This window comes from Lithobates pipiens, unplaced genomic scaffold (assembly GCF_037356315.1).
Source record: "Lithobates pipiens isolate NorthernLeopardFrog02 unplaced genomic scaffold, aLitPip1_a1.2 Scaffold_22, whole genome shotgun sequence".
NCBI lineage: Eukaryota > Metazoa > Chordata > Amphibia > Anura > Ranidae > Lithobates > Lithobates pipiens.
In genome coordinates, this window is record NW_027507784.1 from 257,592,934 (window position 1) to 257,606,652 (window position 13,719).

The 13,719-nt window shown below is 39.8% G+C and overlaps 1 protein-coding gene across 1 annotated transcript in view; it reads right to left on the reverse strand.

Moving 5' to 3' along the window:
* ERI2 (ERI1 exoribonuclease family member 2) overlaps positions 1-13,719 on the reverse strand; it is a 39,212-nt gene that overhangs the window by 21,124 nt on the left and 4,369 nt on the right. Inside the window, exons 3-6 of the mRNA XM_077448985.1 lie at positions 10,236-10,306; positions 10,073-10,153; positions 8,427-8,554; positions 6,762-6,918 (exon numbers count right to left, since the gene is read on the reverse strand). Of these exons, the coding sequence (XP_077305111.1) occupies positions 6,762-6,918; positions 8,427-8,554; positions 10,073-10,153; positions 10,236-10,306 (437 nt within the window). The remainder of the gene's footprint in view (positions 1-6,761; positions 6,919-8,426; positions 8,555-10,072; positions 10,154-10,235; positions 10,307-13,719) is intronic.

The following is a 13,719-nucleotide window of genomic DNA, read 5'->3' on the forward strand; positions in this document are numbered from 1 at the left end:
TAGAAAAACCCTTGGATTCACACCAGGAAACATAATTTTTATTTATATATAGTTATTTGGATTCACATTTTTATTAGGTTTTTCACCACACCAGCACTTGAGTATTTTTTAGTAATAAGCCCTCCAGAATCTATACTATATAACTGTGGAAGCCGGCTTCATTAATGGGTAGAAATCATTGACCCGGAGAGACATCTCTTCAGAACGTTGGCTTCAATAGCCAAAACGTCAAACTTAGAGTTTGAAAGGTAGAATGGAATATAGGACTCTGAGAGTAGGTCTGGCCGTAGTGGAAGTGACCATGAATCCTCCACCGCCATCTTTACGATTTCTGCATACCAGGACCTTCTGGGCCATACTGGGGCTACAATAATTACCAGCTTTCTTTCCAGCTTAATCCTGCAAAGAAGCTGTGGCAGCAACTGATTAGTGAAAAAAGCCTAACTCAGTGAAAACTGTCTCCATGGGGTCACCACGCATCTGTCTCGCATGCGAGTGGATCCCTTGTCCTTGACATAAAGTCGACCAACTACATGTTGAACCTGGACACCAAAAGATCTACGTCTGGGATCCCCCATCTTTGGCATATAGCTAGAAAGGATTTCAGGGTGAACGGACCACTCTCCCCTGGTAACAATTGCTGGCAACTCATAGTCAGCCTGCCAATTCTCTATTCCTGGAATGAAGACTGCCGATAGGCAAGGAACATCCTTTTCCACCCAAGCTAGAATCTGGTCCACCACTCTCTGAGCTGCGTGACCCCGTAGTGCCCCCTTGATGATTGATATAGGCCACAGCCGTGGCATTGTCGGATTGGATCCCGACAGGACAATCCCATAACCCAAATGTTCAGGGCTTCAAAGCCAGATACGCTGCCCGAATCTCTAGGATGTCGATGGGCAAGACTTTTTCGGTTCTGGACCACTGTCCTTGGACAGTTGTCTTTTCCAGTACTGCTCCCTAACCTGAAAGGTTGGCATCTGTTACCACTTTCCAGGTAATTGGTATGAAGGTTTTTTTTTTCCTTCTGCAGATTCCCAGATACCGAGCACCAACTGAGGCTCTGGAACACCTTTGGGGACAGCCGCATTGGCAAGTCTAAAGCGTGAATCATTTTGTTCCAAGCAGACAGGATACTGTTTTGTAACAGTCTCGAACGGAACTGGGCATAGGGAACTGCTTTTAATGAAGCCACCATATTTCCCAACAACCTCATGCTAAGGTAAATGGAGCTCTGTGTCCCCAGCGCCTGCGCCATGTGCCTCATGGATGCTACGTCCCACGCTGTGCTTAAGCCATGTCCCCTCCACACATCGACCGCCCCCTTTAAATTTGGAAGTGGTTCCTGTGCGCAAGTGGCATTCGGGTGTTGCCAGTCGGCACATCCAGTGCGAGGAGAGGGAAAAGTTAGTCCGGAATTCATCCACCGCTGTGAAACAGGATACACAACATACAAAAAATATGGGAAGCCACCGCCCCCCCCCCCCCCCCCCCATGCTCTCCACAGGATACTGCTCAAGTCAGACAGATCCAAACTTCACCCATCACGGTGGGCTGCGTTAGCAAACTTTCAAGGACCCCTTTTTTATCGGGGTTCGACTCCCTTAGACCTGTATTAGCACCGCCAGGAAAAGCTTTAGGTAATGTAAGCATGACCAAAAAACCTTGGGTCCCGGGGTCCAGCCCTGCAAGGAAAGGTGTTACAGGCAAAACCTTGTGCTTTGTATACAAGGCCCGGGTACCATCCACCTCGGCCTTAGTGGCACTTTGGATGGATCCGGTCTACGGAGGCTGTTTAAATCCAGCAAGGATCCCTCCAGCGGTGCTCTTCAGAACACATCTTCACTCGTGACCAACACCTTAGACACTGGTGAAAAAACTGTAGTTGCTCCCGGTATGGGAGGGGTTATATATGGAGGCAACTTCCTGTTTAGGGCGTGCCAATGTCCATCACTTGAAGGTGGCCTATAACTAGCATAGTAATTACTATGGTGCTCGGTGTCCCGTTATGTACGATAAAGAAATGCAGTTCTGGGAATTTATAACCAATTATAAAACACACACACACTTAAGGAGTCACCAGAACATGTGCATCCATCACCCAGAAGAGAGAATAAACACTCTTACCAGAATAATTATGCAAAAAAAGCCGCGCTTATGGGATAGGCCACAATCGAACAGTGATATATATGAATATTTATATACCCCCAAAACCTCTTAATAATTTATTAATTACGCAAAATATAGAAATTTAATTATTTTTATGAGGTTGCTGCCTCCCTGAAAACCACAGGCTGCATTGACCAACCTGGGTTTGAAAGTTAAATGATTGTTGTGGGCTGCTGGCGCTACCTCAGACTGGTGTTAAATCCGAACCTGCCTTAACCATTTATTATCCCTAAGGGCTATATATATATATATATATATATATATATATATATATATATATATATATATATATATATTGCACCCGTGTTTAATATTATATCCCTATTATTGTGATTAAACCAAAAAAGGGGTTTTTTTTTTTCCCCCTTATATCCTTGATCCAACCAAATGTGACTATACACTACTTATGTTAATTACCATAGATAAATTCACTGGGTTCATCACTTATTTCAATAAAGAGCTAAACAAACACAAAAAATCAAAAAGACCAAAATAATATTCAAACTATTCTGTGATGGTGAAACAAATCCCCATATATGGGAAGTATAACATCTATACCTCCACCGCACGTGCACAATCCTTGTGCTAGTTATTATTTATACTGTAGAGACCCCCAAACCTTAATAAGATTTAGGTGTACCACCAAAAGAAATCATAAAAAATGCAACCTTATTCAAAACGACAAAGGTTATAAATAAAAAACAGAAAATGTGTAAAAATAAATGTGAGTAAAGACATATAAAAAAAAATCATATATATAGTCCAAAGATGGTCTTTTTTCAGGTATTCCCAGATGTACAATTATTTCACTTCAGGAAACAGAAAGGTGACTTTTGTGATTATGCCTGCTTATTGGTGACTTCCGTGCTCTTTCCCCCTCAAGGGTCCCCACTCACCGAATCCACTCACCCCCTAGGGGGTTACACGCCTGTAATCTGTATTCCACTTAATTGAGGATCCCACTACTTGGCTCTGTCTTCAACAGGTCCTCTCCAGGTTTTTTGATGGCCGGTAGTTCCTCAAAATGAAAAAAAACCCACTCATGGTGTAGTATTTTGATTTACTAAATACTTAAGTTGGGGGAAAGGGGAGCAAGCTGCAAAAAACTTCTTTAATTTAAAGCAAGGGGTTTCTTTATAAATATGTATATATGGTGGGATGAACAATGTAAGAGGTATTAGATGCAGATAAATATAAATAAAAATAAAAGTATTTCCCCGCTGGTTTGCAAATAGCTTTGGAGGGACCATCCGAGCCTAATTACAAATGAAAGAATTGTAAACAATATAAGGAAAGTGCCCCTTTCTTGGGCATAATAAGATTAATACATATGAATATCAGTAAGGTAATAAGCTAAAGGTTAAAATAAGAGACTCTTCGGTGCAGGGTTTTTTTTCTCTCTCGTTTTTTTCTCTCTCCCCTTTTTCCCTCACTTTCCTTTTCTCCTTACTGTGGATATGACAAGGAACAGTGAGATAGTATATACTACCACCCGTTGTGTCCCCTTTACGATCGGTGGGGTTTATGAGTATAAACATTAGGATATAGAAATTGGCCCGTTAGGAACGATAGATGTAAACAAGCCTGTAACCCCACCCAGTCCAGCTATTGGTTGGAGTCTGGCAATGGGAGGTACAGGCATCTTAAAATACGTGGGTGCGAGTGTGTGTGGTATCGCTGCTGAGGACGTCTATGACGAAACGCGTACAGCGCCATTACGCACACCACGTTACTTCCGGTGCGCCTGACCCGTTGGACCACAGCTGGACCGCACGCCGCTCGCTCAGGGGGATCCCTTCGTGTGTTGGCGAACCGGAGTGTTGTTTTTTGCATTTGCGTCTTTTGCATTTTGCTGCTTATGTTTGTGCAAAGATGCCAAACATTTTCAAAGCCAAATAATACTTTTTTTATTCAGCATATGAGTAGCCTTATGGAAATCCCTTAAAAAGAGATTAGAGCTCCCCACCATAGAAGGAGGGTGTATACTTGGGGATATAGGCCTCATATTACTGAGTATAGCGCTGCTTTACAGACATATAAAAAAGGACTGTATGGTTTTTTAAAAAGATTTTTTATATATTTTTTATTATTTCCTTGATTTTTATTTATTTTTTGTATTTTTTGAAGTGTATGACTGCTATATATATACAATTTTGCAGTTTGGCAGTGTAACTGTTATAGATTGCAATTTTGTGGAAAATCTAAATTTTTTTGTACAAAATATATTTTTTTGCAATAAAGCATGTTTTAAGTGGCTACCAGTCTCCCACCATATATACATATTTATAAAAGAAACCCCTTGCTTTAAATTAAAGAAGTTTTTTCCAGCTTGCTCCCCTTTCCCCCCAACTTAGGTATTTAGTAAATAAAAATACTACACCATGAGTGGATTTTTTTCATTTTGAGGAACTACCGGCGGATTTTTTCTCCCATCTCCTCTAAAAAACCTGGAGAGGACCTGTTGAAGACAGAGCCAAGCAGTGGGATCCTCAATTAAGTGGAATACAGATTACAGGCGTGTAACCCCCTAGGGGGTGAGTGGATTCGGTGAGTGGGGACCCTTGAGGGGGAAAGAGCACGGAAGTCACCAATAAGCAGGCATAATCACAAAAGTCACCTGTTTCCTGAAGTGAAATAATTGTACATCTGGGAATACCTGAAAAAAGACTATCTTTGGACTATATATATGATTTTTTATATGTCTTTACTCACATTTTTTTTATATGTCTTTACTCACATTTATTTTTACACATTTTCTGTTTTTTATTTATAACCTTTGTCGTTTTGAATAAGGTTGCATTTTTTATGATTTCTTTTGGTGGTACACCTAAATCTAGTTATTAAGGTTTGGGGGTCTCTACAGTATAAATAATAACTAGCACAAGAATTGTGCACGTGCGGTGGAGGTATAGATGTTATACTTCCCATATATGGGGATTTGTTTCACCATCACAGAATAGTTTGAATATTATTCTGGTCTTTTTGATTTTTTGTGTTTTGGTTATGGTTTTTGTGTTTAGCTCTTTATTGAAATAAGTGATGAACCCAGTGAATTTATCTATGGTAATTAACATAAGTAGTGTATAGTCACATTTGGTTGGATCAAGGATATAAGGGAAAAAAAAAAAAAAAAAAACCCTTTTTTGGTTTAATCACAATAATAGGGATATAATATTAAACACAGGTGCAATATATATATAGCCCTTAGGGATAATAAATGGTTAAGGCAGGTTCGGATTTAACACCAGTCTGAGGTAGCGCCAGCAGCCCACAACAATCATTTAACTCTTACCAGAATGTATGGACTCAGGTAGTACAGAGTCAAACAAGCATGAAGTTGAAAACTTCAGAATGGTGGTCAAGAAGGGACTTATGTGCCAGCCTGAAGTCTGACAGCTGCACTTCCTTCAAGAACTCTGCTTCAACCAGCCACATGCCTTCTGAGCTCTGCAGCCTCATTGAGGTCTATATGGGTCTATGACAAGTCTTGATCTACGTTTATCTAGAGTTCAAGATATAATCAAGAGAGTTACTTGGTGTGGAGGGTCGCGGCGTCAAACCCTTAAGCTGCATACACACTATCAGATTTTCTGCTTTGTTTTTCCTTCAGATTTACCAAAACCATATAATATGAGGTCAAACCTTAGAAGTTTGAATGTGTATGCAATCAGGCAGGCCCTTGCACTACATGGTTTTGGTAAACCTGAAGGAAAAACTCAGAAGAAAATCGGGTAGTATGTATGGGGCATTAGGCTGCATTCACACCTGAGCATTTCAAAGTTACGCAATTTTTTACCGTGATTTTGTACAGGTCACCAATGTAAAAAGCAGGAAAACGGCTGTAATCTGTCCTAGAGAAGCTCATGCTATTTTTTGAGCTTAATGCGTTTTTCAGGTGACAAAACACTCAGATGTGAACAGGTGCCATTGAAATGAATAATTTTACTTGTTGAGAGTTTTCAGCTCTTAAAACGCCTGAAAAACACCCAGGTGGGAATGCAACCTTAAAGATTCCTCCTTGACCACCATTCTGACGTTTTCAACTTCATGCTTGTTTGACTCTGTTGAGTTCATACATTCTAGTAAGCATTTACTCTCGTTCTGGGTGGTGGATACATGCGTTATGGTGACTCCATAAGTGGACATGGATAGTTTTTCTGAACATCATTGAAACGGACATTGTTTTCTATTTTTATTTGGACTGTCCCACCACACAGTATTTATCTTATATTCACATTTTCTCCTTCCTGTAGAAGGTTTTACTTGATTAATTGCACATATTCACTTATTGCACTTTATTACCTGCATATGGTGTCACCACCATTCAGTGTCTTATATAAATATTTATAATTAGCTATACAATTCCAACGCTGTATTTTTGACACTTGTTAAGCTTTGCACAATTTTCTGTTGGGTTGTAGTGCTAGCTGCTTTTCCATACGATTTTAGTCCAGTAATTTTGGGGTTTTGTACATGGCAATAAAGGCTCAATGATTGCAAAATTCGAAAAATAAATGGATTAAAGATTTACATTAAGTAGCTTTGCTATGCAATCATTTGCAGGACACTTGTCAACAAGAGCTGTTCCCTACCTGACCATGTGACAAACGCACACATCTTTTGCTCAGGGCAGGACTGGTTTGGGAGGTCATTGGGAAAAATGATTCCTCTCTCTTTCTGGAGTTTTTGAATCCAATTGGAAAATTGAGATAAACAAATCTTTAAAGGAACTCCATCTTCTACTTGTTGCTGAAAAACAGAAACGTATTAAACAGCTTTTTAAACCAAAGTAATGATTAGCTTTAAAAGGGGATTACAACAGTTATGTTTGCTCTTTATATAAAAAAAAACAAACAAAAAAAAACACAGGAGATGGGACAATGGCACTATACAGGAAGGAGGCCAGTTGCTTGAAGGGGAAAAAAATGTTTTGACCCCCACCAAGGTCTTACTGGCTCCTTCTGATTATCAAGATTGAAAGAAAGAAAACAAACAAGACAGACAAATGGTTTCAGGAATTGTGTAGGATTTAAAGGATTACCAAATACCAGAACAAAAATGAGAATAAAATTGCAGCTAACTGAGCCTTAGATGTGATGGCTTTTTCAAGCTAAGAATATTTTCTGAAATTACAGTAAATGTCCAATAATCTTGTCAGAAATGCCATGTCACTTCCTGTGAACTAAAGCAAGAAACAATGTTATATTTCTTCTGTAAACTATTACTCTCCCCATTAAATTCACAATGTATGGTTAATAAAACAAAGGCAGACATGTTAACATCTATAGATTTAAACAAGGAAGACGCCACTCGAGGTGAGCGATCACTAGAGTCCGGATAGGCTGAGTGCAAGCCATGGCTCGCCACCAATGATAAATAGGAAGAAAAGAATGGCTGCACACCACATGAACAGTCTAATGATTTTATTTAAAAAAATAGCAAATGACAGCCAAAGACAGTGTCCGAACCCAGGAGGTGATGCGTGCGTTTCACACAGACATCACTGAGGTATTTTTTCTATACCTTTGCCCGGCTGCCACTTATGCTCAAGAGATATTTGTTTGTGTACTGTAAAATGTATCCCCAGTAAAATCTTTAACCGTTTAAGGCAGGGCTTGACAAATTTGCCTGGAATCTAGGAGCCAGCTAAAAAAGTTAGGAGCCAGGGAAATCCGGACCGGTCCCTGGCCTGGCCTCACATATGCGCCGGTGACTGGCAGTCACCAGCTCTCTGCAGGCTGAGGACCGAGAGCTGAGCGATCAACAGTGTTTGATTGCTCAGTTCTTGGTCAGGAAGTGGAGGGGGGCCAATGCTGCATCCACCTAGGTGATCATATTTTTTTTATTTCAGGAATTCTAAAATGTCTCTTTTAAAGTAAAAGCGCAATGCTAACATGCAATTTTAGATTTACACAATATAAGATGTGCAAAAAATATATGGTTAATATGGAGAAGTGGGGGGCTACTATAATTCACACTAACTACCTGTAAATCACATGAAATGTATTATCCTACATAAAGGAGAATGTCCATTGCAGGGTACAGCCTGCCCAATGCCTTGAGTGGTGCATACAGGTCAAATTGCTGGTAATCTCATATTTGAAGCACTGCATGTGTGTGAAATTCAATATTAAAAAGTGCAGGCCTACTTTTATCGTGAAAAAGAAAATTACATTTTGTTCGCTTAAAAAAAATATGTACAATTCCTGAAATCAATAAAACAAAGTGCCATTTTTCACATTTACCAACAGATATACCTGTTTTATTCCTGTTAGCTCTGTACAAAATTCAGAAAGAATTGGGTGCTCTTGTGGTTGTACATAGGTGTGAAACTCGGATTCAATCTCTCCATTGGATGTATTCAATAAAACCGCAGGAAATTCAACTGAAAAAAAGGCCGTTGTTCAGGTGAGGAGAATTTACAAAGTTTGTTGTTTACACCGAATATTTGGTAGGAGTAAAAAGGGAGCCAACAGAAAATGCAAATATTCCTAAGAAACCGGCATGATTATTCTGCATTCTGTTTTTTTTTTATGCCATTGTGTAATTTCTGTTGCAGAAATTTCCCAAAACGTAATGAATGTCAATTTCATTGCTTAAATAATGGATTAAATAATGGAAATCTGTTCTATTTTACCAACTTAAGAGAAGTATGGGAATACCTTTTTTTTTTTTTTTTTTTTTTTTTTAAATTATACTTACCTGCGAGGATGCAACATTGGTCCGATGCTGTATTTTTGCCCCATCAGCTCTAACACTGAGAACTGAATGATCAAACACCTCCAAATGCTCGGTTCTCACAGCTCCGTGAGCAGAGAGCTGGTGACTGAGCTTTGGCTGTACTTCTCTTTTAAAATAACAGAAATTAAAGTCAGGGCTATATACAAGTTTCAGTGCTGTGCAAAACATATGAAGACATGCTGGTGACTACATGGATCTGTTGCTCCATGCTCACCACCTGATTAAAATATTAATGACATTGCTGCATTACATAATAGTGCAATTGTGCATCAATCTAATTGTGTAGATCAGCCTTTAAAACTTTTACCTTGAAAGAACCCTTGAAATAGCTTTCAGGTCTCGAGGAACTGCTGCCTAAAATTGAAGAATGCTTCTTCAATTGGTGGTGTGTGGGATGAATGCTGTGTGAAGATTTTATTAAGTGGTTACTTATATGAGAAGCAGATATTGTCTGCTGCTTAAGAGAGCCCTAGTAAGCTCTGGACAACTGAACTGCTCTGCTTGGATCCACAAAGCTCTCTTCCCCCCTCCCCCACAGGGTCCCCTTCACCCTTGGCATGTGCTCCATGGCCCCCATTCATAGCTTGTACTATGCTTGTCTCAATAGAAAAGGCACTCTTTGCAGGACTGCCTGCAAAGAATGGGACCTGAATATCTTGAGAAGGCCATGTTGCTCCCAGCAGGGTGCACAGTGAAAATCTGTGTAGAACAGGGAAAGAATGCTCGCTTTACACACATCTTAAAAAAATAAATAATTGAAGTCAATGGTTACTTATCTGAAAAGCAGAAATTGCTCAAGGAACCCTAAAGTTCCACAGAAAACCTAAATGAGAATGTATGGTGTATATAGTTAAGAAATAAATAAATCACACTGATGTACCACAATAACATCCAAGATATTTCCTTTGCTATGATACAAGCTTTCTTCTTGTTGCTGTATCAGGTTCCTTGGAAATCACACAGGAAATGTGTTTATTTTAAAGACTAAAATTATTAAACAGTCCAAATATTTTAAATGTATGGCTCCACCTGAAATGTGCAGAGACCGGGACGTTCTATGCAGTCTTCACATTTACTCACAGTGTTAGAATGAGAAGGTGTGTACTCTATTACAGTAGGAACCACTGATGGTTGATGATGTAAATGCAAATATATTACTTACTGATTTCCTGGCCATAGTGCTTAATGTCCTTCCAGCATGTTGACTCAAAATCAATGATGATCAAGTATTGAAAAAATTGTTCTGCAAAGCATGAATACAAGCATGATTGTGGAAAATCTCTAGTTCCATTATATACAAATGAGCTACAGGAAGATATACTTACTAGATTTGGGGCTGCTACCATTCTTACAGTTCAGAGACAACTTAGAGCTTCTTCTGATTAGACCCAGCTGCCTGTAGAAACATCACTCAACATGTAAATTTGTCTTTTATTACCAGTTAGCATCAGTAGCTGTGTCATTATTTACAGTTAGCTACACATTTTTCAATATATGGCCAATCATTTCCACTATAAAAACATATAGGTAACAACCGACAAAAAAAAAAAAAAAAGGAAAGATGAATTGGTGAATTTACGAATAGCCTGCCAACATAATGCATTTTTTTTTTTACAATTTTCCTTTTCAGCGTTTTTACTACTCTGGAAGATTTTTTTTTAACATGAGCTAACTGAGGAGACAGAGGCGATCGATAGGGATTTTAATGCGGACAGTGTGCATACAAACTGTAAAAAGTGTTTTGGCTGTGCCATTACCTTGGTTCTGTTAGGGGAGAGTCATTTATAGTAATGCATGAAGGGCTGGTTCATACTTTGTGTGTGTTACAACTCTATTTTTCCCATTCAGAAAGTGTCAGTCCTGACTGGCACTGCTTACATTTTTTTTTAAAACTTTAATGAAATGTCAGTGTGACATTTTCTTAATTTCTATGCACCACAGCTCAACTGCAGTGTGTAGAAATGCAGGGAGAAAAAGCTCACTAAACCTGCCTTCAGGTGTGAACAGGGCACAGGGTGAGGGGACAGTTTTAAGGCTAGTTCGGTGTAAGCTGGAATTCCACTTTACGGCTCCTTAGTTACATTCTTGTAGTGTATTTGTGTTCTGTGTGCCCTTGCAGAGACCTGCATTTTTATAGTGCAGAAAAACGAATGCCTCTGCACAGTTTTTATATGTGAGGTGAGGTAGGGGCACTGGTGTTGATATATCAAACAGGATATTATTGTGAGGGGGCAATTTAAATAGTTTGAATGGATGGTATCACCATACATCCACCAGAAGGCAGTAGTATTGTCGGACACCTCTGGACCTATCCTGTTAGGCATTTAATATATGCTGGTCCATTTTGTTATAATTACTCTGTGCATATACATTATTTATTGAGATTGCCTTGTATTCATTTAGAAGGTCCAATATATCTATTGCCATGTGTGCGCTATATTTTAATCATGTTGTTTTCAAGCTTGCCAGCAACGTAAACCAGCACTGCGGCTGCTAACTAATAATTTCCCTTTAATTAGTCTGGGCTCAGACCATAAGTATCACGTTCCCCAGTGACCGGGCACACTTCCTGAAGACGTAATCACAAAACATACGTCGAGGCGGTACCTGGTCACGCTTTTGCACACCACCTCCGGTCCCTCTGGTTGTCCTTCCAGTCAGTGGAACGCACGCTATCCATGGAGGTGGACGCTAGGTGCCGGGTTGAGGCATTTTTATATGCAAGTAGCCATTTGGCCATTACTCTTTTTTTTATAACGTTTTAAAGAAACAGTATTACGCTATGAATGTCTATTATTGTTTTCACATATCCTGCCTATCACTATGAGGAGGTAGGTTCCTATACATCTCGAGTCATATCATATGCGAGCAGGCATTATCCTGCCAAAGCGACATTTGACTATCTTTTTAATTAAAGTCGTCAAATCTTTCCGGTAAGCAGATCATTTATCCGGTACACTATGGGTGTTTGTTCCAGATCTTGGTGAAGGATCACCGATCTCCTGTTTGGAGGACATTTTCTCACAGAAGGAATTTATTTTATTTTTTTCATGAATTTAATGAACTTTTTGCTTGGGACTTTATTTACACATTTATGCAATCACATTTGGCTTTAACGTTATCCTTTTAACCCTTATGGGTTTTTTGGTACAATTGTGTATTTATTATTCACTGTTTTTTTAATTTGATATATCAACACCAACACCCCCATTTTTCTGCACTGGATAAAAATGCCAGTCACCACCCCCCCAACACCTATGCTAACTAACCTTTTTAAAAAGGATAAGTTCCCTTTTTTTTAACAAAAATTATACAGTGCACTGAAAAAGTATTCATGCCCCTTGAAGTTTTCCACATTTTGTCATGTTACAACCAAAAACATAAATGTATTTTATTAGGATTTTATATGATAGACCAACACAAAGTGGCACATAATTGTGGAGTGGAAGGAAAATGAGAAATGGTTTTCAATTTTTTTTTTTTTACAAATATCTGAAAAGTTTTGAGTGCATTTGTATTCAGCCCCTTTACTCAGATACCCCCAACTAAAATCTAATGGGACCAATTGCCTTCAGAAGTCACCTAATTAGTAAGTAGAGGCCATCTGTGTGTAACTGAATCTCAGTAAAAAAAAAAAAAAAAAGAGAAAAGGCTGTTCTGTGAAGCCCTCAGGTTTGTTAGAGAACCTTAGTGAACAAACAGCATTATGAAGGCCAAAAAACGCACCAGAAAGGTCAGGGATAAAGTGGTGGAGAAATTTAAAGCAGGGTTAGGTTATAAATAAAAACATCCCAAGCTTTGAACATCTCACGGAGCACTGTTCAATCCATCATCAGAAAATGGAAAGAGTATGGCACTACTGCAAACCTACCAAGACATGGCCGTCCACCTAAACTGACAGGTCGGACAAGGAGAGCATTAATCAGAGAAGCACCCAAAAGGCCCACAGTAATCCTGGAAATCCACAGCTCAGGTGGGAAAATCTGTCCATAGGACAACTAATAGTCGTGCAACCACAAATCTGGTTCTTATGGAAGAGTGGCAAGAAGAAAACCTTTTTTGAAAGAAACTCATAAGAAGTCCCAATTGTAATTTGTGAGAAGCCATGTGGGGGACATAGTAAACATGTGGAAGAAGGTGCTCTGGTCAGATGAGACCAAAATTTAACTTTTTGGCCTAAAAACAAAACGTGTGGCCGAAAACTAACACTGCACATCACCCTGAACCTCACCCAATGGAGAAGAACAGTTTTAAGGCTAGCTACTAGGTATAGGTTGGAATTACAATTTAAAGCAGAGTTCCACCCAAAAGTGGAACTTCTGCTCATTTGTCCCCTCCCCCCTCCGGTGCCACATTTGGCAACTTTCGAGGGGGAGAGCAGATCCTGTCCCCACTTCCGGGAGTCTGGGCTGCGGCGATTTAAATCACAGCTTGGCTCCCTCCTCCGCCACTGGCCCAGTAGGAGAGCACAGCGGGGCCTCGCACATGTGCAGTAGGGACCCGGCGTGAAGCCGTAATGCTACACCGGCTGATTCCCTTACCTGCAATGGGGAAGGCATCACCCGACAGCTGATTGAAACATGAGCTGCGGTACCGACATCGCTGGACTTCAGGACAGGCAAATGTTTATTATTATAAGTCAGCAGTATGTGTAGCTGTAGGCTTTTAATATTTGCAGGGGTGGGTGGACTCCCTCTTTAAATAATAAGAAAATTCCCTGTACAGTAGGCTGGGAGAGGAAGGTCAGCATTTTTGGCCAGCCAGTCCTAACATATGGACGGTGCTGTCAGCCTTTTTGCGTACAAGACA